This window comes from Ailuropoda melanoleuca, chromosome 17, assembly GCF_002007445.2.
Source record: "Ailuropoda melanoleuca isolate Jingjing chromosome 17, ASM200744v2, whole genome shotgun sequence".
Taxonomy (NCBI): Eukaryota; Metazoa; Chordata; class Mammalia; order Carnivora; family Ursidae; genus Ailuropoda; species Ailuropoda melanoleuca.
This window is the reverse complement of record NC_048234.1, coordinates 29,304,437-29,329,707: the sequence shown is the minus strand read 5'-3', so window position 1 is coordinate 29,329,707 and position 25,271 is coordinate 29,304,437. Positions and strand designations below refer to the sequence as shown.

Below are 25,271 nucleotides of genomic sequence, written 5' to 3'. Positions count from 1 at the left end.
ATGAGCCTGCTTCTTTCTCTCCCATTCCCCCTGCTTGTGTTTCCTCTCTCGCTGCCTGTCTCTCTCTCTCTGTCAAGTAAATAAATAAATAAAAATCTTAAAAAAAAAGATTTTGATGGGTATTTTATAGAATTTATAAAAACAATTTGGGAGGGAATTGGCATTTGGCACCTTTATAAAGTTGATTCTCAAGGTGAGCTTTTAGTTAGTGATGTATAATTTGGAACTTCTGAAAGTTTTAACTAAAAGGATAGACATGGAAGCTTTTTTTAAAAAAAAATTAGGGGTAATTGGTTTCTTCTATGGGATCATCATGCAATAGTTTAATGACCTGGTAAAAACTGGAATAAAACTACATTGATTCAAGTCAACTGGATTAGGCTAGAAAAATACGTAGAGCAAAGTGGGTTCAAACTGAAGAATGGTTAGTGATTTAACTTTCCAGGTGTGAATTATGGCTGCTTCCATTCATTCATGTTCTGTTTAGAAAAAGCCACAGTGAAATGAATCGTTCGGCTTATGAATAGATGTTTTTCCATTTTGAAGACTAACCCTCGTTCCAAAAGATAACCAGGTGATACATTTCTCTCTAGTAGATGCCAACTGTATATATTCTGTACATTTGAGATTATTCCTCCACTCATTGAGTCAAGAGCCCTTCCATATATAGAACTCGATCCTCTGACTTCTTGTTGTCATCTTGTTTCCTTGCTTACTTGAACCCCACAACTTGTACACGTTTTTATGTTGCTTTTCACACATATACACCCAAAAAAGCTTGAATCACTTATAAAGCTGAATAACCTCTTTCTATATAATATATGAAAGTTCTGTATGCTCAAATTTTAATTTTTCCTTCTGATTTTTTTAATTCACAAAACACGAGAACCTTATCGTCCTTTCACCAATATGATTATTATTATATTTTGTTAGTTTTTATGTAGTTCTAGTTTCAAAGAGATTTAACCTTCTAATTTGCTTCATTTTGTTACATAGTGGAAATTATGTACCTGAAATAGTTTTTAAAACTTTTAATTATTTGCAGGAACATTTATTGAATTTTCCTTCCTTTGCAAGTATATCACATATATTTATCATTTAATTTATATTTATAGTCAAGCCTCTTTCATGGCTCTTTTCGTGTGGTAGCTGTATGTTTACATATTTCTCTGAAGTTGAATCTTTTTTGACATTGATTAATATTCTTTCCTTTTGATGTGCATGTTACGTTTTACATGAAGACATTTTCTGACTCAATCCTTAAGTATATTGCATGTTAGAGATTTTTAGTTTTTTTCTTAACAGCCTTGTTGAGATATAATTGACATAAAATAAACTGCACATATTTAAAATGTACAATTTGATTTTTTTTTACCATCTTAACCATTTTAAGTGTATAGCTCAGTGTGTTAAGTATATTTCCATTGTCGTGCAACAGATCTTCAGAACATTTCATCTTGCAAAACTGAAATTCTATGTCCATTAAACAATAACTCCCCATTGGCCACTCCTCCCAGCCCTTGGCAACTACCATTCTGCTGTCTGTCTCTGTGGATTTGACTACTGTAGGTACCTCAGATAAGTGGAATCATACAGCACTTGTTTTATGACTGACTTATTTCATTTAGCATAATATCCTCAAGGTTTATCCCTATTGTAATGTATCACGGGATTCCTCCCTTTTTAAGGCTGAATAATATTCCATTATATGTATACGCCACATTTTTTTTTTATTGAAGAAACTTTTTTTTTTTATTTTTTTTATTATATTATGTTAATCACCATACAGTACATCCCCGGATTCCGATGTAAAGTTTGATGCTTCATTATGCGTATAACACCCAGTGCACCATGCAATACGTGCCCTCCTTACTACCCATCACCAGTCTATCCCATTCCCCCACCCCCTCCCCTCTGAAGTCTTCAGTTTGTTTCTCATAGTCCATAGTCTCTCATGTTTCATTCCCCCTTCTGATTACCCCCCTTTTCTTTATCCCTTTCTTCCCCTACCGATCATCCTAGTTCTTATGTTCCATAGATGAGAGAAATCATATGATAATTGTCTTTCTCTGCTTGACTTATTTCACTTAGCATTATCTCCTCCAGTGCCGTCCATGTTGCAGCAAATGTTGAGAATTCGTTCTTTCTGATAGCTGAGTAATATTCCATTGTATATATGGACCACAGCTTCTTAATCCAGTCATCTGTTGAAGGGCATCTCGGCTCCTTCCATGATTTGGCTATTGTGGACAATGCAGCTATGAACATTGGGGTGCATATGGCCCTTCTCTTTACTACGTCTGTATCTTTGGGGTAAACACCCAGTAGTGCAATGGCTGGGTCATAGGGTAGTTCAATTTTTAACTTTTTAAGGGACCTCCACACTGTTTTCCAGAGTGGCTGTACCAACTTGCATTCCCACCAACAATGTAGGAGGGATCCCCTTTCTCCACATCCTCTCCAACAATTGTTGTTTCTTGCCTTGTCTATCTTTGCCATTCTAACTGGCGTAAGGTGGTATCTCAGTGTGGTTTTGATTTGAATTTCCCTGATGGCTAATGATTTTGAACATTTTTTCATGTGTCTGTTAGCCATTTGTATGTCTTCATTGGAAAAGTGTCTGTTCATATCTTCTGCCCATTTTATGATTTGTTTATTTGTTTCTCGTGTATTGAGTTTGAGAAGTTCTTTGTAGATCTTGGATACCAGTCCTTTATCTGTGGTGTCCTTTGCAAATATATTCTCCCATTCCGTGGGCTGTCTCTTAGTTTTTTTGACTGTTTCCTTGGCTGTGCAGAAGCTCTTTATCCTGATAAAGTCCCATAAGTTCATTTTATCTTTTATTTCTCTTGCCTTTGGAGATGTGTCGTGAAAAAGGTTGCTCTGGCCGATGTCATAGAAGTTGTTGCCTATGTTCTCCTCTAGAATTTTGATGGATTCCTGTCTCACATTGAGGTCTTTCATCCATTTGGAGTTTATTTTTGTGTATGGTGTGAGAGAGTGGTCAAGTTTCATTCTTTTGCATGTAGCTGTCCAATTTTCCCAGCACCATTTATTGAAGAGACTGTCTTTTTTCCACCGGATGTTTTTTCCTGCTTTATCAAAGATTAGTTGCCCAAAGAGCCGAGGGTCCATTTCTGGGTTCTCTATTCTGTTCCATTGGTCGATGTGTCTGTTTTTGTGCCAGTACCATGCTGTCTTTGTGATCACAGCTTTGTAGTACAGCTCGAAATCCGGCATTGTGATGCCCCCAGCTTTGTTTTTCCTTTTCAACAGTTCCTTGGAGATTCGGGGCCTTTTCTGGTTCCATACAAATTTAAGGACTATTTGTTCCAGTTCTTTGAAAAATGTCCTCGGTATTTTGATCGGGATAGCATTGAAAGTGTAGATTGCTCTGGGTAGTATGGACATTTTAACTATGTTAATTCTTCCAATCCATGAGCATGGAATATTTTTCCATCTTTTTATGTCTTCCTCAATATCTTTCAAAAGTGATCTATAGTTTCTAGCATATAGGTCCTTTACGTCTCTGGTTAAGTTAATTCCAAGGTAACGCATGGTTTTTGGTGTTATTGTAAATGGGATGGATTCCCTAATTTCTCTTTCTTCAGTCTCGTTATTCGTGTATAGAAATGCAACTGATTTCTGGGCATTGATTTTGTATCCTGCCACCTTACTGAATTGTTCTATAACTTCTAATAGTTTGGGAGTGGATTCCTTTGGGTTTTCCATATAGAGTATCATGTCATCTGCAAAGAGAGACAGTTTGACTTCTTCTTTGCCGATTTGGATACCTTTGATCCCTTTTTGTCTTCTGATTGCTGTTGCAAGGACTTCTAGTACTATGTTGAATAATAGTGGCGAGAGTGGGCATCCTTGTCGTGTTCCTGATCTTAAGGGAAAGGCTTCCAGCTTTTCCCCATTGAGAATAATGCTTGCAGTAGGCTTTTCATAGATGGCTTTTATGAGATTGAGAAATGTACCCTCTATTCCTACACTCTGAAGGGTTTTAATCAGGAAAGGATGCTGTATTTTGTCAAATGCTTTTTCTGCATCAATTGAGAGGATCATATGGTTCTTGAGTCTTTTCTTGTTGATATGATGTATCACATTGATTGATTTGCGAGTGTTGAACCATGCTTGCATCCCAGGTATGAATCCCACTTGGTCATGATGGATAATCCTTTTAATGTACTGTTGGATTCTATTAGCAAGGATCTTGTTGAGGATTTTGGCATCCATATTCATTAGAGAAATCGGTCTGTAATTCTCCTTTTTGAGGGGGTCTTTGCCTGGTTTGGGGATCAAGGTAATATTAGCCTCATAGAATGAGTTTGGTAGCTTTCCTTCTGTTTCTATTTTTTGAAATAGCTTTAGGAGAATAGGTATTATTTCTTCTTTGAATGTTTGGTAGAATTCCCCAGGAAAACCGTCTGGGCCTGGAGTTTTATTATTTGGAAGGTTGTTTATCACTGACTCAATTTCTTCATAGTTAATTGGCCTATTTAAGAAATCTATTTCTTCCTGTTTCAGTCTTGGTAGTTTATAGGTTTCCAGGAAGGCCTCCATCTCTTCCAGATTGTTTAGTTTTTTGGCATATAGCTGTTGATAAAAGTTTCTAATAATCCTTGCAATTTCAATGGTGCTGGTCGTGACCTCTCCCTTTTCAGTCATAATTTTAATAATCTCAGTCCTTTCTCTTTGTTTTTGGACAAGTTTTGCCAGTGGTCTATCAATTTTATGGATTCTCTCAAAGAACCAGCTTCTAGTCCTGTTGATCTGCTCTACTGTGGTTCTGGTCTCTAATTCATTGATTTCTGCTCTAATCTTGGTCAACTCCTTCCTTGTCAGTGGGTTAGGCCTGTCCCTCTGTTGCTGTTCCAGTTTCTTGAGGTGAGAATATAGAAACTGCATTTTAGATTTTTCTATTCTTTTGAGTGAGGCTTGGATGGCTATGTATTTCCCCCTTAGGACTGCCTTTGCAGTATCCCATAGGTTTTGGACCGTTGTGTATTCATTCTCGTTGGTCTCCATAAATTGTTTAATTTGTTTTTTGATTTCCTGGTTTATCGAGTCATTCTTGAGCAGGATGGTTCTTAGCCTCCAAGTGTTTGAGTTTCTTCCAGGTTTTTCCTTGTGGTTGAGTTCCAATTTCAGAGCGTTGTGGTCTGAGAATATGCAGGGGATAATTTCAATCTTTTGGTATTGGCTGAGACCTGTTTTGTGTCCCAGAGCATGATCTATTCTTGAGAATGTTCCATGGGCATTTGAATAGAATGAGTATTCTTTGGTTCTGGGGTGTAGTGTTCTATATATATCTATGAGGTCCAACTCGTCGAGTATGGCATTCAAAGCCTTTGATTCTTTGCTTAGTTTTTGCCAGGGTGTTCTGTCTATTTCTGATAGTGGGGTGTTGAGGTCCCCTACTATTACTGTGTTCTTATCTATATGTCTCTTTATTTTGGTTAAGAGTTGGCTTGTGTATCTTGCTGCTCCCCTGTTGGGGGCATATATATTAATAATTGTCATATCCACTTGTTGAATACTTCCTTTAAGAATAATATAGTGCCCTTCTGTATCTCTCTCTATGGCCTCTAGTTTAAAATCCAGTCTATCTGATATGAGAATTGCTACTCCAGCTTTCTTTTGAGGTCCATTTGCGTGGAAGATGGTACTCCATCCCCTTACTCTAAGTCTGAATGCATCTTTGGGTTCAAAATGAGTCTCTTGTAGACAGCAAATGGATGGGTCATGTCTTTTTATCCAATCTGCAACCCTGTGGCGTTTTATGGGAGAGTTTAAGCCATTTAGATTGATAGAGATTATTGACAGATATGATTTTAATGATGCCATTTCTCTTTAAAGTCTTTGTATCGGTTGTGACTTGCTGCTCTGTATCACTCTTGGGGCCTTTTTACCTTTATAGAGCCCCCCTTAATATCTCCTGTAGGGCTGGTTTCGTGGTTACGAAATTGGTTAATGATTGGCGATTTTGGAACGTCTTTATTTCTCCATCAATTCTGAATGACAGCTTTGCTGGATAAAGGATCCTTGGCTGCATGTTTTTCTCTGAAAGAGCTTTAAAAATGCCCCCCCAAGCCTTTCTCTCATTCCAGGTCTCTGTAGACAGGTCTGACGTAATCCTGATACCTTTGCCTTGGTACGTGAGAAATTTCTTTGCCCTGGCCGCTTTCAATACTGTATCCTTGGATCTAATATTTGCGAATTGCACTATGACATGCCGTGGCGTAGGTTTGTCCTGGTTGAGCTTGGATGGGGTCCTCTCTGCCTCTTGGACACGAATGCTTGTTTCCCTTGCTAGATTAGGGAAGTTTTCAGCTACAATTTGTTCAAATATCTCTTCTAGACCTCTGTTTTTCTCCACCCCTTCAGGGATGCCGATGATTCTGACATTGGATCGTTTCATAGAGTCAGTAATCTCCCGTAATCTACATTCGTGGGCGTGGATTTTTTTAAGACCAGCTTCTATTTTCGTTTTTTCTTCTACTAACCCATCCTCCAATTCGCTAACGCGTTCCTCTGCCTCGGTGACCCTGGCCGTCAGAGCCTCTAGTTTTGACTGTATTTGGCCCACTGAGTTTTTAATTTCTGTCAGATTCGCTCTCATTTCTGCCCTTAGGGATTCTATATTCTCAGCAACGCTTTCTCTGATGCTTTTTTCAAGTTTACTCATCATCTTGACCATTGTTGCTCTGAATTCCATTTCTGATAATTGGGATACATCCATATGTATTAATTCTGTGGCCGAGGCCAATTCTGTGGCAGAGGCCACAGACTCATTATCTTTTCTTTGCTGGGGGGGACTTCTCCTTCTCGTCATTCTGATGAAGAGAGATTGCAGGGTTGTCCAGAGCCCAAGTGTTGACTGGGACCCAGGCCGTGCGCCCTTGTTTTATAGAGATCTTAGGGATGTGGGCTTCTTCCTTAAAGAGTTTATTTATTTATTTGAGAGAGAGAGAGACAGTCAGCAAGAAAGGGAACCCAAGCAGAGGAGTGGGAGAGGAAGAAGCAGGTTCCCGGTGGAGAAGCCCGATGAAGGACTCCTTACGGAGCGTTGTGATCACACCCTAATCCGAAGACAGGTGCTTGGTGACTGCGCCACTCAGGCGCTCCGGGTTGTGGGCTTCTTGATTTTTCAGCCTGCCTTCTGGGGGAGGGGCCTGCCTGCCGGTACTCAGAAAACCCTGTTTGGGTAGAGTCTCTGTGTCCCTTGCGAGGGGGGATGGGGATGGGCACCCTGTGAGCCGGTATTTCCGGGCTTTTGTTCTCTGGCGGCTTTCCCTGGCGGTTTGCTATGCCTCTTCTGAGAGAGCAGCAGCGGCTGAAATTCAGCCTCTGTCTCAGAACAGAGGGATCGCGGATCGTTCTCCACTGATGTTCTGGCCACTTTAACTCTGTTTCTGTTGGTGCTGCTCAACCCTGCAGCATCCCGGGCTGTGCGCCCCACACCCGGCGTCCCAGCCCTCACTTCCAGGGCCGGCACGTCTCTGTCCTTTGTGTTTCCAACCCCGCCAGCCGCCAGCCGCCCCGCGCGGGCTCCCGGAGCTCCCCGTCTCAGTCTGGTGTCTCACGGGTGCTGACCGCGAGTCCGCCTGCTCCCCCGTGCAGGTGGCCCTCCAGCCGCCAGCCGCCCCGCGGACGCTCCCGGAGCTCCCGGTCTCAGCCTCGATCCAGTGAGCACACCGGAGCTCCGGAGCTCCGTGAGATGCTTGGTGGTGCACGCTCCCGGCTCACGGACTCAGTCTGCCGTTTCCAGAGTGCGGGTCCGCGGTCCGCCCGCTCCCCGGTGCAGGTGGCCCGCCAGCCGCCCTGCGCGCGCGCTCCTGGAGCTCGCGTTCTAAGTCTGTTGTCTCGCGGGTGCCGTCCGCGAGTCCGCCTGCTCCCCCGTGCAGGTGGCCCGCCAACCGCCAGCCGTCCCGCGTGCGCTCCCGGAGCTCCCTTCTCAGCCTGCTGTCTCAAGCGTGCGGGTCCGCGGTCTGTCCGCTCCCCCTTGCAGGTGGCTACCGCTTCCCGGCGCCCTGACACGGCGGCTCCCTCCCCCTTCTGTTTAGCTTCCGATATCTGTGCGCGGTTTCACGGCTCCCCGCTTCGTACCTCGATACTCAGCGCTGGAGATGTTCATTTGTAGAGATCCAGATGTATCTTCCTGCGTCTCAGGCTGATTCCGTGGATGTTCCTGCTGGTCTTGGTACCTATCCAGCTCAACTCAGGGGACCGGCTGAAAAAGGGGTCCCCTACTCCTCCGCCATCTTAACCTCCTCCCCAGAAACTTCTTTTTCTTACAGTTTCCTTTTTATGAGCGCACAGAAGAGTGAGGACTGATGGGTAAGATCCACACACAAAATGACACGGGTAAATGTCATGGTGGCATGGGCTGTGGCTTCCCTGTAGGTGTCTCAGCGTCTATGGGACCCAGCAATTGTTGGCTTTCCAACGTGGAAGCAGTCTTGGCTGCGTTAAGGGGCTGGTCAGGTTCTATATGCCACATTTTATCCATTCATCTGTCAACGGACACTTGGCTACTATGAATAATGCTTTATAATAGTTATCTGAACATGGGTGTGCACAAGATTTTTAGTATTTTTTTTAAACATTCACTCGGTGATTTTAATGTGCAGCTAAGGGAGAGAAACACTGAGGGTGTTTTTTAACTCAGAAGACAATCTAGTGATATAAATCTTAATGTGAAGTTGTAAAAAAATTATTCATATATGCCATCTCTATATTACCCTAGAAAAGTGTAGAAACATTACATCTGTTTTCTGTTTTGATGTTGTGTGTTTTCTATTCTGAAACTGGTTTCCATCCCATCTTTAAGGTGTTACTGTGGTCGACTGATTGGAGACCATCATGGGATAGATTATTCCTGGACCATCTCAGCTGCCAACGGTAATGAAAATGAACCATGGTCTGTTGAAAAGCACACGACGAAAAGCCCTACAGATACGTTTGGCACTATTAATTTTCAAGATGGAGAGCACACCCACCACTCCAAGGTACGCTAATAACTCACATTACTTCGCTAGTTTTTAACAGAGGATAACCTCCAAATGTTTCTCGAAATTGTATCTCCAAGTGTAAATGATCAGATGACCGGGTTTTATTGCAAAAATGATCTGTATTGTTGACCTGTTCACAAAAATGACCTGACCCTTCTTCTTTTCTGTGTGAGGGACATGGTACCTTTCCCAGGTATGGTGTGGCCAGCTCTTTATTAGACCTCTTTTAGCAAGCTTATGCCTTCTCTATGGGAGAATTCCTTATTGCTCTTTAGACTGTTGCCAAAGGCTGCCCTTTTCTTAAGGAATGGAGAAAAGTCGCTGCCAAAGAGATGGTTTTAGCTGAAGCATGGCCATAGCAATTACTTGTAGCTTGTGGCTGTTCAGGCCTGCTCCGTCCTTGTGAGAGGAAATGCGGAAATTTCTCTCTGTATCTCCCCCAAGTGATCATTGTAGGTTTTCCAGGCCAGTTTTGCTCCTGTCTCTAATATGATAATTTTGCATGTAATTTGCATAATACGGGCAGGCCAGCTATCTCTCAGGTGTTTTTTCTTGAGCTTGTTAATCACCTGCTGCTTTTTCAGAGGCAGATTTCCCTGGGAAATCTGCAGGGGTGTCCACCTCAGGAAAGCTGAGACTCAGCTGTACCCTGGAGTCTGACCATCTGTTGGATGAATTTGAAACAGCAGATCGTAATAAAGCAATCATCACCAAGTTTCATAATACAGTTTTACAGTAATCTACATTTCCAATTATTAATCCTCTTGCACTTAGCTTTGTGTGTTGATGTTCTCTTTAGTTGGTGAGGAAACTGCCTTTGTTCTTCTCTGTAATCCTTTTTGGAAGCTGACTCTTACAGAACCCTGTATGTAATTTTCCCCTTACGTTTTAGTCTTCCTCCTTTTGCTTTTATGTTTATTCATAATCACCTTCATTTCCTCATTTTTTCATCCATTTGATAACGATTTATTAGGTGCTCATATGTTGCTGTGCCCCAAAGAGTATATGTTCCATGTGCTAACATTGCTTACAGTCTAGTGAGGGTAACAGGAAATAAATATACTATTACCACAGGGGGAGGGGAAATGCTCCAGATGTGAATATAGGATTCTTTGAATAAATGGAAAGGATAACTCCTGTTTTTCTGGGGCAGTGTGTGTGTCAAGGAAGCCGTCGGGAAGTAGGCACAGCTAACATGAGATCAGAAAGGTGAGTGAGGTGTTTGGTGTCAGTTGAGGCAGAAGGCTAAGAGCACTTTGGGCTTGTGGGAGGGCCAAGGGAAAATATGGTGCACATAGGAGAACTGAAAATATGGTTTAACAGATCTCCTGATCACTCATAGATTTTATGCTTACCATTAGATTGCCATTACATCCTGAGTACCTGAATGCATTTTATTTGATCTCTCAGAAGAAACTACCTTTTATACTTAAGCCCAGAATTGTTCTTCTTGTTCACAGTGAGAGGCAGGAAAGCTTTGAGAGCTGGTTATTTATCTCCCACCCCTGCATTCCCTTCCTGGTCTTATCCCTCCCACCTCATTCCGTGAAGGATTTGAGGAGAATCTATGCCCCTGAGAATCTGCCGGAGTTAGTTATAAAGGAGGGGGAGGGGGAAAGAAAGTCATTAACCTTTAGCACCATCTTCGGTTGGCCTTTGGAAGAAAGACTAGTGCTGATAATGTAGTTAATCAAGGTTGTTTATCTGAGATCTCAAGGAGGAGTATCTGCTAGGACTAAAAGGACTTCTAGATGGAAGAGAGAGGCACCTGGAAGAAAGAGTTGAGCTAGGGGAATCACGTCAGAGCTGCCTCTGCCTGCATTCACCATTCGGAGCAGCACAAACCATGTCACAAAGGTCAACTTGCGTATTTTCCTACTACTTGAATATGTAATAAAGCCATGGCAACTCGTTGTCCTCACTTACAAATTGAATCCTGATTATCCTGAGGTTCTGTTACATTCTGTGATGGCTGTCCCAACTCGATGTCAACTCCATGTTCAGAAATTCTAACATTTTAATAATTAAATAAAGGGATTATGTTTTTAAGAATTTCAAAGGTGAATAGACCATTGTTTTAAGTCACTGTTACATCCTGGAAGATAGGTGATAATTCTATTTGCATATGGATAAAGCTCTCCACCTGTGGTTCTTTTCGGTGTAGTTTTCTAATTCATGGTTTCTTATCGTCCTTACTCCTGTAAATCTGACTTGGTGGGTGCTGTTGGTTAGCGTATGCTTGAGGAGGGCAGACTCATCTCAGTGTGATTGCAACAGTCTGTATGTGGCTGCATCTACTGGAAAAGAGAGCCAGCTATACACCATGATACTAAGCAAAACACAAAATGATTCTGGTCCTACCTGCTGATTCGGATTTCTCTCGCCTTTGCTTTGGGTTACATTGACTAGTCAAAAATATGACTCTGGTGAAAAGTATTTATTTTGGAAAAAGACATTTTCAGAGGGATAATTATATATAAAGGGAATGGTTAGAATGTGAAGTTTATAGTAAATTAAATGTACATGCTCCCAGATCATAATCTGATTTAAATTGTGGAAATATATGAAATCGTTAAGTAAATTAAAAGTCATAGTGATGTGGTTTTGGAATATAGGTGAGGTTCGGTGGGGTGAGGTCTGGACCTGATGACCACAAAATGGTGGTTTATTAAAGCAGGGGTGTGGGGGGGCAGGACCCATGGGCAGAAAGAGCTGCTGCACAGGGGTCTTTCGGAGTGGCTGATTATGTACTTAGGAGTTGGGGGAAGGAAGGAAAAGGAGGTGTCACAAGAACTTTCATGTGCTAAAGAAGACCTACAAGATACTGGAGACCTTGCCATTGTCAAGGTTGTTTTCCCCTCTAGCAAGGTATTAAGATTAAGATAGTTGGGAGATCCCTGGAAGACTGTCACACATGTCCCACGAAGGAGTGGGGGGGTAGGGGGGAGGTTGCAGGGTGTCAGCTTGTGCTTCGTCCAGCTAGCCTTCTGCTCCCTCGTCAATAGCATGTATGAAAAACCCCATTTCACCTATTTCTAAAAGCTTTTTTTTTTTAATGGGTTTCCTGGAGTAGTGTTTTTTGCCAGTTTGAAGTATTTCTGCCTCATTTCAGACCTTCTAGAGAGCATTCATTGGTGGGCCAACCCTGAAAGCCAGAGGAAGCCTTCCTACCGTGACTTGTAATTCCCAGAAGGAACTTAGAGGGGGTGTGGGATCCTTTCAAAGTAAATGTTTCTATTATACAAAGATGAACTTTTAAAGAAATCTCAGACACTTCCTTTTAAGTTTTGGCCATTTCGGTCGCCCTGCTGTGTGCTCATTGTTACTGGTATGTAGTTTTTCCTATTTTATGTACATGTGTCTATTCATGTCTTCCAGTATATTAGGATTTCTTATGATACAAAGTTGGATCATCTGTTACATTTAATGTTGAAAGAGTGGAAGATGGAACTGCCAAAGCTGGTGATCTCTGTCCACGGGGGAATCCAGAACTTCAAGATGCCCTCCAAACTTAAAGAGATCTTCAGCCAAGGTTTGGTCAAAGCTGCAGAGACAACAGGAGCGTGGATAATAACGGAAGGCATTAATACTGGTAAAGTGCACTCTCTGCTTCACTTAAAAAAAAAAATTCCTCTTTCTAATTGAATCAGGTAGTATGGCACCTAATCTCTGCTCTGCAGTGCTCTCGGGGCACATGGTGGCATGAGAAAGACGAAAAGCATAGTACTAGAAAAAAAAAAAAAACCCAGAAGAATCATAGACCTTTCCTGGAATGCGTTTCTACCATTGTTAAAGTAATGCTATTTTAACACAACTGTGGGTAAACTTCTGGCAAAGAAATAGTCTTTTCATGAACTTTAGACTCTGGTGAGTTTTGAAAGGACTCGGAATTCTTGCAAGTATGGAGTGCGCAGGCTTGGGCATGAGCTAAACTTACCAGAGGGTCAAGTTCAACAACAAAAATACAACTGAGTAAATTTGAAGATCTAATTGGCTTTATAAAGCAATTCCTGAATTAAGCAGCATCCCATTTAGCAAATAAAGAGATGCTCACAGAAGTTGTACAAAATGGAAGGTTTTTATAGGAAGGAGGGTGAGGCAAGGAAGTTATTTGCAAAAGAAAAGGAAGGGTTTTTCCAAGCAAGGTCATCTTCCCTCAGAGGGAATGGGGTGGGGTGGGGGAGCAGTCTAACCATGCAGATTACCTCATCTTCCTTTGGGGGGGGGCGGATAGGATGAGGAGAGTTCTTGTGACAGATTGAGCGGTTAAGACTAAGTTTTTGGGGGAGGTTGGAACTGCAATTAGGTTAGGTTAGGTATGAAGCCCCAGTTTGATAACTTGGCTTAAGTGATTCCATTTTGGGCCCTTGGTTTCCCTTTTTAACAACACAGGCTTTCTTTTACTTACTGCTCTTGTGTGTGTGTGTGTGTGTGTGTGTGTGTGTGTGTGTGTGTATTTTAACATTTAGGTTAGGACCAATTAAGGAACACAAATATAATAGTGTGAAGATTATTGGAATAGTTCATATAAACAAAAGAAATGAGAAATGAGACATACTTGAAGCTTTCTTAAACAATAATCAGGATCTGACCCTGTTCAACCACAACTCCGTAGGGCCTGACTACTCAGGGAGGGACAGCTGGACCAGCAGCATCGGCATCACCTGGGAGCGTGCTGGGAATGCAGATCTCATACCTTCCCGGACCAGCAGGACCAGAATCTGCATTCTGACAACATCCCCAGATGATTCTTATGCACATCTAAATTTGGGAAATGTTGCTTACCAGCTTCTGCCTATTCTTGAGCTGCTTCTCAGCTGTACTTGAACATTATCTGGCATGAATATTTGACATTTAATTGAATGCACAAGCATCTGGATAGGTGCTGTGGGTGAAAGGTGCTGGGTTTAGTGATAAGGTAGACTGTGATAACAGTGAGCAACTAACTACAATCAGTGCTGACTGGGTCATAGTTGAGATACAAAGCAAGTGTTTGGGAGTACAAGGAAGAGGAAGACACATTCCAGTTCCACCTGAGAGCACCCAAGAAGGCATGGAGAAGGATATAGCACTTGGCGTTGGCCTTGAGGGAAGGGTAGGAACGAGCATCCTAGATAGAGGTGGCAGTGCAAGGCCAGGCACACGGCTGGAGGTGAAGGCACATGTAGAAAGAGGAGATAAGGCTACAGGCTGGATGTGCCATGTGGCAGAGAACAGGGACAAGGGAGATTGGAGCCAGACTCGGTGCCACGCCAATGGACTGACATTTTATTCTCTGTGTAGTAAAGGGTCCTCAACAGAATCTGGATAGGAGAATGGGTAGGGAATGACATAGTCAGATCTGGTTTTATAGAGGGTCTCAGTAAACAATATGTAGTAGGATCACATGTGGGATGCTGACATACGTCCGCCAGCACCACCATGCTGGGAGCCCAGGCCAAACCTACGGAGTCCAAATTTCTACTGCAGTAGATGGCTGCACAGCTGATACTGATACGTGCCTGTGGCCCAGATCCCCGATTCTAGACAATGACTCTGGGGAAAGTGTACAAAATAGGGTGATGGGGAAGATGCCAGAGAGGGGGAAATGATTAGGTGCCATGCATCAGATGCATGCAATTGGTAGAGTTTTTGTTCATTTGTCTCTGTGCTAATGACACAGGGCCAGCACTATATATGAGAAGAGTAAGCGGTGCAATGCAGTATTGTCATTAAAAGGCAGAGAAAGCCAATCTCAAACGCTACATGCTGCACTATTCTAACTATATGACATTCTGGAAAAGGCAGAACTGGAGACAGAGAAAAAGATCAGTGGCTGCCCGGGGTTGTGGCAGGGGGATGAGTAAATGGAACACAGAGGATTTTGAGGGCAGTGAAACTGTTCTGTATGATACTGTGGTGATGGCTATAGATCATTATGTATTTGTTCAAACCTATGGGATCTACAGCACCTATCCCTAAGGTAAACTATGGTCTGTGGGTGCTCATGATATGTCAGTGTACGTTCAGCAGTTGTAACACATCTACCATGCTGGGGCGGGGATGTTAACAGTGGAGGGAGGCTGTGGGTGTAGGGGTTAGGGGTACAGGCGAAGTCTGTACTACTGGCTCAGTTTGATGTGAGCCTAAAATTGCTTTAAAAAATAGAGTCCGTTTAAAAAAAAAGTCAGATATCCTGGATTGGAATCCAAGCTCTACAAATGACCAGCTCTACAACGTTGGGCAAATCATTTAACTTCTTTATGACTCAATTCTTGCCTATAAAATAGACAACATAAAGTTAAAGTTTCTACTTAGAGTGTAAATACTTGTAAAACACTTAAAAGAGCACGTAGTGCATTGTAAGAGTTTGGTCAGTGCTGGCTATTATTATTGTTGTTGTTATTATTAATCCCAGAAGGTCAAATGTGAATGCATTAGTTCTGGAATATTTATGCATATAAAGCTATTAATTTGCTTCAAAGAAGCAAGGGCCATATCTGCAGGATGTTTTGCTGGGGCAGTTGAGAAGGTTAGAGGAAAAAAACATACTTAGAACATTCATGTTGTCCTTACAGGACTTTCTGGTCAGTCAAAAATAGGGGCAGGACTGAGGTTGTAAGCAAAAAGTGCCCAAAGGGAGAGGAGAATTGTTCAGGTAAAGAGGTCAGCGATAGGAGAAAGAGGTGTTAAAAGAGAGTAGAGGAAACCAAGATATCAGAAATTCATTCCACTGTGCCAACAACTTTCCCTAAGAATGGCCCTTTGCATATACCCACCCATTTGTCTCCTTCCAGCAGTCATGGTATTTTGCATGATTCGTGCTTTCAAGTTTGATCTCTATTGTTCATAGGCGTGTCTAAACATGTTGGGGATGCCCTGAGAGCCCATTCCTTCCAGTCCTTGAGAAAAATCTGGACCGTTGGAATCCCTCCTTGGGGCGTCATTGAAAACCAGAGAGATCTTATTGGAAAAGATGTAAGTAGAGAACCCTTTCACAACAAAAGGAAATGAATGTGTATCTAATTTCCAAGTCAGCACTATATCTGGTATCCAAAAGACATCTCGAATGTAATATACCCCAAACCAACTATTGGCTTCCTACTTGCCCTGTCTTAGAAAATGATGATCTTATCCTTGTTCAAGCCAAAAACCTTGGATTAATCCTGGATTGATCTCTGTCTTATACATCAAACCTAATCCATCAGTAAATTATCTCAGCTTCACTTTATCTTTTTTTTAAAGATTTTATTTATTTATTTGAGAGAGAGACAGAGATAGCGACAGAGATAGTGAGAGTGAGCATAAGCAGGGAGGAGAGGGAGAAGCAGGCTCCCCTGCCTGAGCGGAGCTCAATCCTATGACCTGGGATCATGACGTGAGTCCAAGGCAGACACTTAACCGACTGAGCCACCCAGGTGCCGCTCAGCTTCACTTTAAATGTAAAAGTATACCTGAAATCTGACCTCTTCTCATCATCCCCGCTGTTACTGAGCAGGTCCAAACCACCATTTTCTGTCACCTGAATGATTTCAGGAATAGCCTTCCCTTCTCTTATCCTTGTCACTTCTTGTTATCTAATCTCAGCACAGTAGCCAGAATGATTCCTCTAAAGTACAAATCAGATTGTGCTATGAAAAACCCTTCAATGGCTTCTGTCTTGCTCAGAGTAATAGCCGAGTTTCTTGTACTGTTGTGTGTGGGATAAAACAAGGAACATTCATGATTTGACCCTTGTCTTATTTTGTACCGCTCTCTGCTATATTCATTCCTGTGTATCGATTCTTTGATCCTGTCTGTTTTTCTATAGGGAATGGACTTGTCTGTTTATAAGAATAAACAGATTTCTGTTTCTGATAAAAAATCTTAGGTATTACAAAAGGTATGAAGAGGAAAGATAACCACTATTAATATCTTGGTGTGTATCATTCCAGAATTTTTTCTAAGTATATGTACATATGTATAATAAAAAACAGTTTGTATGAAAAAAGTAGTAACAGAATCCCACCAACGTAAATCTGTTTTTTTTTTAAATTTTTATTTGTTTTTGTGAATCTGTTCTTTGGCTTAACTATTTAACAGTTACTTCTCTATGTCAATTAATACAGACATGTGTATAGTTTAACTTACATTTTGGAAAATTTCAAACATATTAAGGAGTAGAGAGATTAAAATAATGAAATCCTATGAACCCATCTCCCAGCTGCAACAGTTACAAGATTAGAGCCAATTTTATTTCATCTATCCCTTTATCCATTCTCCACCTCTTCCCTCCAATATTTTGAAGCAAATTCCAGACATCAAATGTCACTGATAAATATTTTAACCAGTATTTCTAATTTAGTGATTAATTTACCAATACTTTGATATTTCTAAATACCAATAAGTAGATATTTCTGAAATATATGGACAATTAAAAAATACATAACCACATTGCCATTTTTGTACCTAAAAAATTAACAATTCATGAATATCAGCAAATAGCTGGATTATGTTCAACATTCTGATTGTGTCCTATTTTTTTAGTTGTTTGATTTTTTTAAAAATTTTATTTGAGAAAGCAAGAACAAGAGAGAGAGAGCACAAGGGGGGAGGAGGGGCAGAGGGAGAAGCAGTCTCCCCTCTGAGCAGGGAGCCCGATGCAGGGCTTGATTCCAGGACCTGGGATCATTACCTGAGCTGAAGGCAGATGCTTAACCAACTGAGCCACCCAGGTGCCCTAGTTGTTTGATTTCATTATCCAGAAAAGTTCCCTATATTGTGATGGGTTGAGATGTCTCTTGGGTCATTTTCAGTCTTTTGTTGTTGTTGTTAGGGAGGAGAGATGGAATCCCAACCAGGCTCCATACCCAGCATGGAGCTTGATGTGGGGCTGATCTTACAACCCTGAGATCATGACCTAAGTTGAAATCAAGAGTTGGATGCTTAACCGGCTGAGCCACCCAGGTGCCCCTCAGTCATTTTTAATCTATGGATTTTTCCTTCATCTCTCTCTTTCTCTCTTTTTTTTTTGGGGGGGGTACAATTTATTTGTTAAAGAACTAGGTCATTTTTCCTGAAGAGTTTCCCATAGTTTGGATTTTGCAGATTTAGCCCATTTTAGTAGGGTTTAGGGTATTTCTCTGTCTCTTGTCTTTCCTGTAAATTGGTAGTTTGATCCAAAGTTCTGATCAAATACAAGATTTTTTGTGCAAGTTTATGCCATAAGAGATGTGTCCTTCCCTTGTAACTTAGGATCATCTTTCTTTTTATGATGTCCTTGCCTAGATTCATGATCTCAACTGGGTTGCAAGTGCTGATATTTAATTTTAGTGTTCTTTCTTTATTTATTAGCTTAAACACTCTACAAAGAGAAACATTTTCTAATCAACCATTTGGTTTACCTTCTGGTATAGTTGTATGGGAAAGGGCAGAATAAATGCTTGATTCTTTCTCTTTACTTTCCAGCTTTCAAAGCAATGATTCATTATCTACCGTTCTCCAAGGTGAACAGTGAGATTTGTTTTGGTTCATGAATTGAAACATATCAAATATTAAATATGTTTCAAATCATCTGTTCTAGTTATTACTATTAATTATGATCAAATTGTCCCATTTTGGCCAGTGGAAACTTTTCAAGTTGTCTCCTGAGTCCTTTTAACACAATTCTAATTATTTTTCATTGCTTCCTTGTGTTTTTTTATTTATTTTTTTTATTTTTTAAAGATTTTATTTATTTATTTGACAGAGACAGCCAGCGAGAGAGGGAACACAAGCAGGGGGAGTGGGAGAGGAAGAAGCAGGCTCCTAGGAAGGAGCCTGATGTGGGGCTTGATCCCATAACGCCGGGATCACGCCCTGAGCCAAAGGCAGACGCTTAACGACTGTGCCACCCAGGCGCCCCTGCTTCCTTGTGTTTTAGTATAGAAAAACGTTCCAGTCTAACGTATATTTTTTGCTCCTTGAGAAATAGCTGGTTGCTTTTAGTGGGAAATTATATTCTGGGGGCCAAGAGTGCATTCTGATTTTTCATGCCTAATAATGTTCTACTGTACTATAGCACTTTAATAATATTATAATTTAACCTTTCCTCTATTATTGCACATTTTTTGCTTTTATAAAAAAATGATATTAATGCTAGGATTAGATACTTCAGATGTAATAAATCTATCAATTATTATTATTATTTTTTTTGCTTTCTGGAGTTAGTGTCACATTTAGGTACTAATAAAGGTAACTTTAAAGACTAATGTTGATAAAATTTATAGTGCTTTTCCCTTCATTATTTCTTTTAAGCTTTACAGTGACCCTCTGCTGTAGGAATTATTATTCTCACTTTTACATGAGGAAAGTAAGCTGAGAAAGGAGACAAGAGTTACCCCGATTTAAAATTAGGAAGTGGGGGCGCCTGGGTGGCACAGCGGTTAAGCGTCTGCCTTCGGCTCAGGGCGTGATCCCGGCATTATGGGATCGAGCCCCACATCAGGCTCCTCTGCTATGAGCCTGCTTCTTCCTCTCCCACTCCCCCTGCTTGTGGTTCCCTCTCTCGCTGGCTGTCTCTATCTCTGTCGAATAAATAAATAAAATCTTTAAAAATAAATAAATAAAATAAAATTAGGAAGTAGAAGCGTCTAGACTTAAACAGGGTCCCTCTGACTCCAAACACTGTGGTTTTGTCTCTAAAAACAAATAAAAATTGGAGTAGCTTAAGGAAGAGTCCACAAATATCAATAAAGATCTGGAAGTTTTGTATTGAATGGATGGATCTCCATTCAGTGGGTTGGTGATTACTCTTCATTTCATTTGAAATACTGGAAAAAGAAGTGGTATCACAATATTGTTTTGGAATAGATCTGTTGAAAAGCATATTTTTTGGATAGTGATGTAGTCTGTGTACCTGTGTACCTTTTTGAACTGTTTTATAATGATCTGAGACAAGGTAAATACAGAAATTAAAAATAAATATTTAGAACCATTTTTAGTAATGTGGCAGTGCTGTGACATCTAACCATATGGTCAGTGGGCTTCTCTTGCTGAGCATGGCATGTGCAAGAGTTGTTGAACTTGTGTCATGAGTCCCATGTAGCATGAGCTGCATACTGGTTACACATAGTAGGACCACATACCAATCCCAAAAGATGGGAGATTAAAGAAAACAAATTGATCCTTCACCACACATAGCTTGAGAAACAGTGCTGTAGGTAGCAAGTAGTACTTATTAACCTTGGCAGGAACTCCGTGGTTCATGGACAGGCCTTATGGAGCAGGTGAGCCCAGGGAAGGAAGGACCTTGAGCTCTGACCCTCTCTTATCTTCACTGTCTTCTAGGTGGTGTGCCTGTACCAGACCCTGGGTAACCCCCTCAGCAAGCTCACCACACTCAACAGCATGCATTCCCACTTTATCTTGTCCGATGATGGGACTGTGGGCAAGTATGGAAATGAGATGAAGCTCAGGAGGAGCCTGGAAAAGTACCTCTCCCTGCAGAAAATACACAGCCGTGAGTACCACAGGGGCTCAACCACTGGGGCCTGGTTGGGGAGCTGCTATGGGGAAAGACACCCCTTTGTCATCCATACCGAGTGGAGAGGTCCGAGCTGGTCCCTGCCTTAAATTAACACATGTGAACCCACAGCCAGAAGAAAGCAGCATGTGAGGTGGTGAGGAATTATGGGTGACAGGAGAAAGGAAGAAATCTTGGGGGACACCATAATCAGGAGAGGTTTTCTGCAACAGTGGAGACTTCAGCATAGCCTCCAGCTGTCCATAGGGTAGGATGGGTGGAGGATGGTTGTGTGTGGGGGAGAAGATTGAGGCCAGAATGGGAATGACTAAATAGCAGTAAAGAGACTGGCTTGAGAAGAGGGAGGGTATGAGTTTGACCATCAGAGAAGATGGCATTTTGTATATGGTGGCATGTCTCAGATAGGGAAGGATTAAGACCAGACAGGACTTTTAGAAATAGGGACCTTCGAAGGTTTCAGTGTTAGGTACTACTTCCAGGGATGCTTCGATATGACCATTTTGGTAGCGTTTAAAAACAAAATGCAGCTGAGTAAATTTAAAGATCTTACTGGCATTCCTCAGTGATTCATCAGTTGGGCAGCATCCCATCTGGCAGATAGGGAAGAGTTCCAAGGAGCTGGACAGAATGGAAGACTTTTATAAGCAGAAGGAGGTGTGGCAGGGGAGTTATTCTAACAAGGAATGGATTGTTTTGGGCAAGGTCACCTTCCTTTGAGGGAAGGTGGGGTGGGTGTGGGGGTCCTACCAGGCAGATTACCTCACTAACGCCAACCAGGTAATTCCAGACTGACTGGGTAAAGGTTACATTCCTGGGAGAGGTTGCAACTGCAATTAGGTCAGGTATTATGTCTTGGTTTGTTGATGTGGAGCTTAGCACAAGTGACTCTATTTTGGACCTGTTGTCTATTTTTTAATAGTAGTATCTATAGGAGGGAGAAGGGAGGGGAGGGTCAGAATCAGCAAACATCCTTGGGTGGAGAGGTGGAAAGATAGGTGCTGCCTGGAAAAATGGAGACTTTTAGTCCAAGGCAGCAAAAAGTGAACTTCTGCCTCTTTCCATGAGTTAAATCTTCCACAAAATATTTCCCTCCTTGGGGTCGAAGACCTAGGAGCCAAGACCCTAGGGAGGCTCAAGTCCTCTTCAACCTTTGACTTTGACCTTACATGCTGAATGTCCTTTGAGATTTTAACCTTGATCTCCTGAGGCAGCAGAATGTAGGAGGTCAGAGAGATCGGAGCTCTGTCATCTACTGTCTATGATCTTGGCCAAGGGAGTTAACATCTGTTAGACAGTTTTCTTAATATAAAAGGGAAGGAACTGTCTACCTTTTGTTGTGAGAGTTAATTGAGATAATGTACGCTTGCTGTGCCTAGGATAGTGTTGGGTGCCTTGTATGCCCTCAATACACGTCTGTGTCTTTCTTTCCTTTTATCCTCTGATACAGGTGTAATCTCCTTGTTGGGGGAAGGTGGTGTGGGAGGGACCCTGGGAATTGTTGCCAGTCACTTAGAGCTTACTGTGGGTGAAGGTTGGAGGCTCATTTAGGTAAGAAAAGGGGAGAGAGGATCAGGTATGTGGTCCCCTGTGGAGTGGGTGTGGGTGGGGGGAAGGGAGACCCACAGAGGAGAGCAGAGGAGGATAGGTCAGAGACAGGCCTGAAGAAGAGTCCCCGCAGGGAGGGCTCCTTTAAACGTCTGAACTCTCAATTAGCTGAAATGTCCGGTTGCCTCTGTTGACCTATGCTCACCACAGAAATCGCTTAGGGGTTTTGTACAGCATCATGATGTGTGCCCCAGGAGAGCAAAGTCTGGTCTTTCTTATTCCCTGCTGATTCTCCATTTGTGGATACAACCTGAAGCTTGCAAATAGCATCAAGTCACCTTTCTACTTTCAAAGATCCTGAAACTTGGGACTTAACTTGGAGAGTTTCACTTTGTGTGTAAAAGAATGTGGAGCCCATTCCAGTGATTGGTAACATTTATTATTCTAAGGAGAACCAATATGAAGGAACAAAAACAGTAAGGCACTTACACCCACACACATAGGAAAGGAAGAAAGGAAGGAGAGAGAGAAGAACGAGGTCGAGGAGTAGGAGAAGGAAGAGAAGAAGAAAGAAAGGAAAGGAAAGCCCCCAACAGACCCCAAATTCTTACATATCAAAGCTGATCTTCATGCCCGCCATGCTCACTAGGGAAGCTTTCTACCATATTTGTATTGCTTAAAAAGGGTTTATTTGGATGGAATGAAAATAGTTAAATATTTTGTTGATTTCTTTTATTTCTTTTCACCTGGACTTCTTGGAGTCCCTGGAAAACCCTTGATATTGGCCAAGAGAACTTAGAGTGCTCCCCCCAAAACCCTGACATCATAAATTTGCTATAGGAATTCCTGGGTTTAGCCGTTTGAAATGTGACCAATGTCAGTTCCTAAGCCCCTGAGGATAGACAGGATAGGATCAGATGCCTCCGTATCTCTTCACAGCCCAGCTGTCAGTGGAGAAGAGTGCTTTCCTGGGTGTCCATCCTAGGAGTTTGTAATTTGGAGGCATGATATTGTATTCTTGCCTAACCCTGGGGGCCAAGGATTGAGGCAGCTCTCCAGTGAGATTTCTCAACAAGAACTTGACAATTTTTTTCTTTTCTTTTCTTTCTTTTTTTTTTTTTAAATAAATTTAGTAGGATCAGTAAGATCCTTTTTTTAGAAAACAATCATAAATATTTTTGTTTTTGTGGGAATTAGTTATTGCTTCAAGAAAGATGTACCCTATAGAAATTGAATTCCCTCTTTACCCTTATTGATTCTTTTGTGATGATAAAAGTGCTATATATACTCTCATATTCAGATAAAACAAAGATAGCATATAGGAGAAGGAAGGATTTTCCATAATCTCATAATAAAAAACTAACCGTTGAAAACTTTTTCATATATATATGCTTTCAGAAATTTTCTACACACACACAGAGCAACATTTTTTTTTTTTAAAGATTTTATTTATTTGACAGAGAGAGAGAGAGAGAGAGACAGGCAGCGAGAGAGGGAACACAAGCAGGGGGAATGGGAGAGAAAGAAGCAGGCTCCCAGCGGAGGAGCCTGATGTGGGGGCTCGATCTCAGAACGCCAGGATCACACCCTGAGCTGAAAGCAGATGCTTAACGACTGAGCCACCCAGGCGCCCCATCACAGCAACATTAAAATGAACACTAGGTTCATATAATATCCATGCTTCTTTTGTAGTCTTCCCCTCTCGCCCATTAAACATGGATGCATTTCCACATTAGTAAGCATAGTTTAACACATCTTTAATGGCTGCATGGTATTTCATTATATAGGGTATAAGAGATTCTCTTTTTTCCCTGCATGTCAATAATTTATCATTAATGGAGTATTTATCTAAATTTTCTTCTATTACTTTTACATGTTAATATATCATTTTCTTCATCTCGCTTAGCTTTTATAAGACTATATTATTAGAGGAATCCCATGACTATCAGTTGGTATATTTTAGATTCACTTTTTAGTGACAGGGAGAAAATAATGAGGTGAAACTATATGGAAAAGGAAAAGAAGTAGAATGTCAAAGCAATGAAACAGACTGAATTATGTGTTTGGATACCTGCTAACAGTCACTCCCTTACCCCCAAATCCCACCCCCACCAAACATTTGTGGAGTCGAGGACAAGGGTACACAGGAAAGCCCACATATTATATGTCTAAATATTTAAAAGCTTTAAATCAAGCTAACAAACTGTATAAGGTTTTATTCTTTTACATTTGTACATATAGCTGGAAGACCAGGTTTGAGTTCAGCATCTTGGAAATTTGGGAATACTGAGCCACAGCCAGGACTGTTGCCCAGCCTATGTACAGCCTGCTCTCTGCTTCTCTTTCTGCCCTTGGCTCCATCCCTCTGTGCCAGGGGCTTCACACACATTGCTCACCCGGACACCCCAACCTGTATGTCCAAGCTCTACCCACGTCTCCCCTATACCCCAGCGTCTTTGGCAAGTATGTCCTGGGGGAGGACATATCTGGGGCAGAGGCTCAGGCAGCCCCTGGAAGCAGGAATTTTGGGGTCTAAGGCACTCTAGTAAGTAGGGTTGAGGGCACAGGCTTCCCTCAAACGTTGGTCCCGTAGACTCTTCACTGTGAGGGGAGGGCATGGCCAGAGGAGGGCTGTTCAACTTGGGGCCCAGGAGAATATCCACTGATGCCCAGATGTGAGTGTGGTATTGCCTGCTGATTTTTCTGCTTTTGAAAAATAAATTAAAAATATTGAATTAAATATATCAATACACGTGCAGTGTAAAAGTTAAATAAGTCTATAGAATAAACAAGGTCCCTTTTCAATGTTTCCCCAAATCCTTCCCTCTCTTCTCCATTAATAGTTTGATGTGTACCCTTCCAGAGTTTTCTGGCGCTATATATATATATGTATAAAAATGTATATATGGATATGTATATATAATAAACATATTATTTATACACATGTATATACACATATGGATATATAAAAATGGATATGTGTATATATAAATAAATGTATATATGGATATACATAATAAACATATTTATACACACATGTACCATGTAAGCATATACATAAATATATACAATGCAAACATATATAAAATATATACTTATGTGTGTGGATTTAAAAATATAAAAAGGATCTTACTATATATATCATTCTGTAACTTTTTTTCACTTAATATGTTTTCAAGAAGAATGACTCCATGGTCTTTCCTTTTTTTTTTTTTTTTTTTTTT

General features: G+C 41.4%; 1 protein-coding gene across 3 annotated transcripts in view; it reads left to right on the top strand.

The window, feature by feature from the left end:
* The window catches only part of TRPM6 (transient receptor potential cation channel subfamily M member 6), a 201,820-nt gene that overhangs the window by 86,494 nt on the left and 90,055 nt on the right, over positions 1-25,271 (top strand). For all 3 annotated transcript variants that reach the window (XM_034646981.1, XM_034646980.1, XM_019805296.2), the window contains 4 exons: positions 8,840-9,017; positions 12,399-12,612; positions 15,853-15,977; positions 20,307-20,478. In XM_034646981.1, the coding sequence (XP_034502872.1) occupies positions 8,840-9,017; positions 12,399-12,612; positions 15,853-15,977; positions 20,307-20,478 (689 nt within the window). The remainder of the gene's footprint in view (positions 1-8,839; positions 9,018-12,398; positions 12,613-15,852; positions 15,978-20,306; positions 20,479-25,271) is intronic.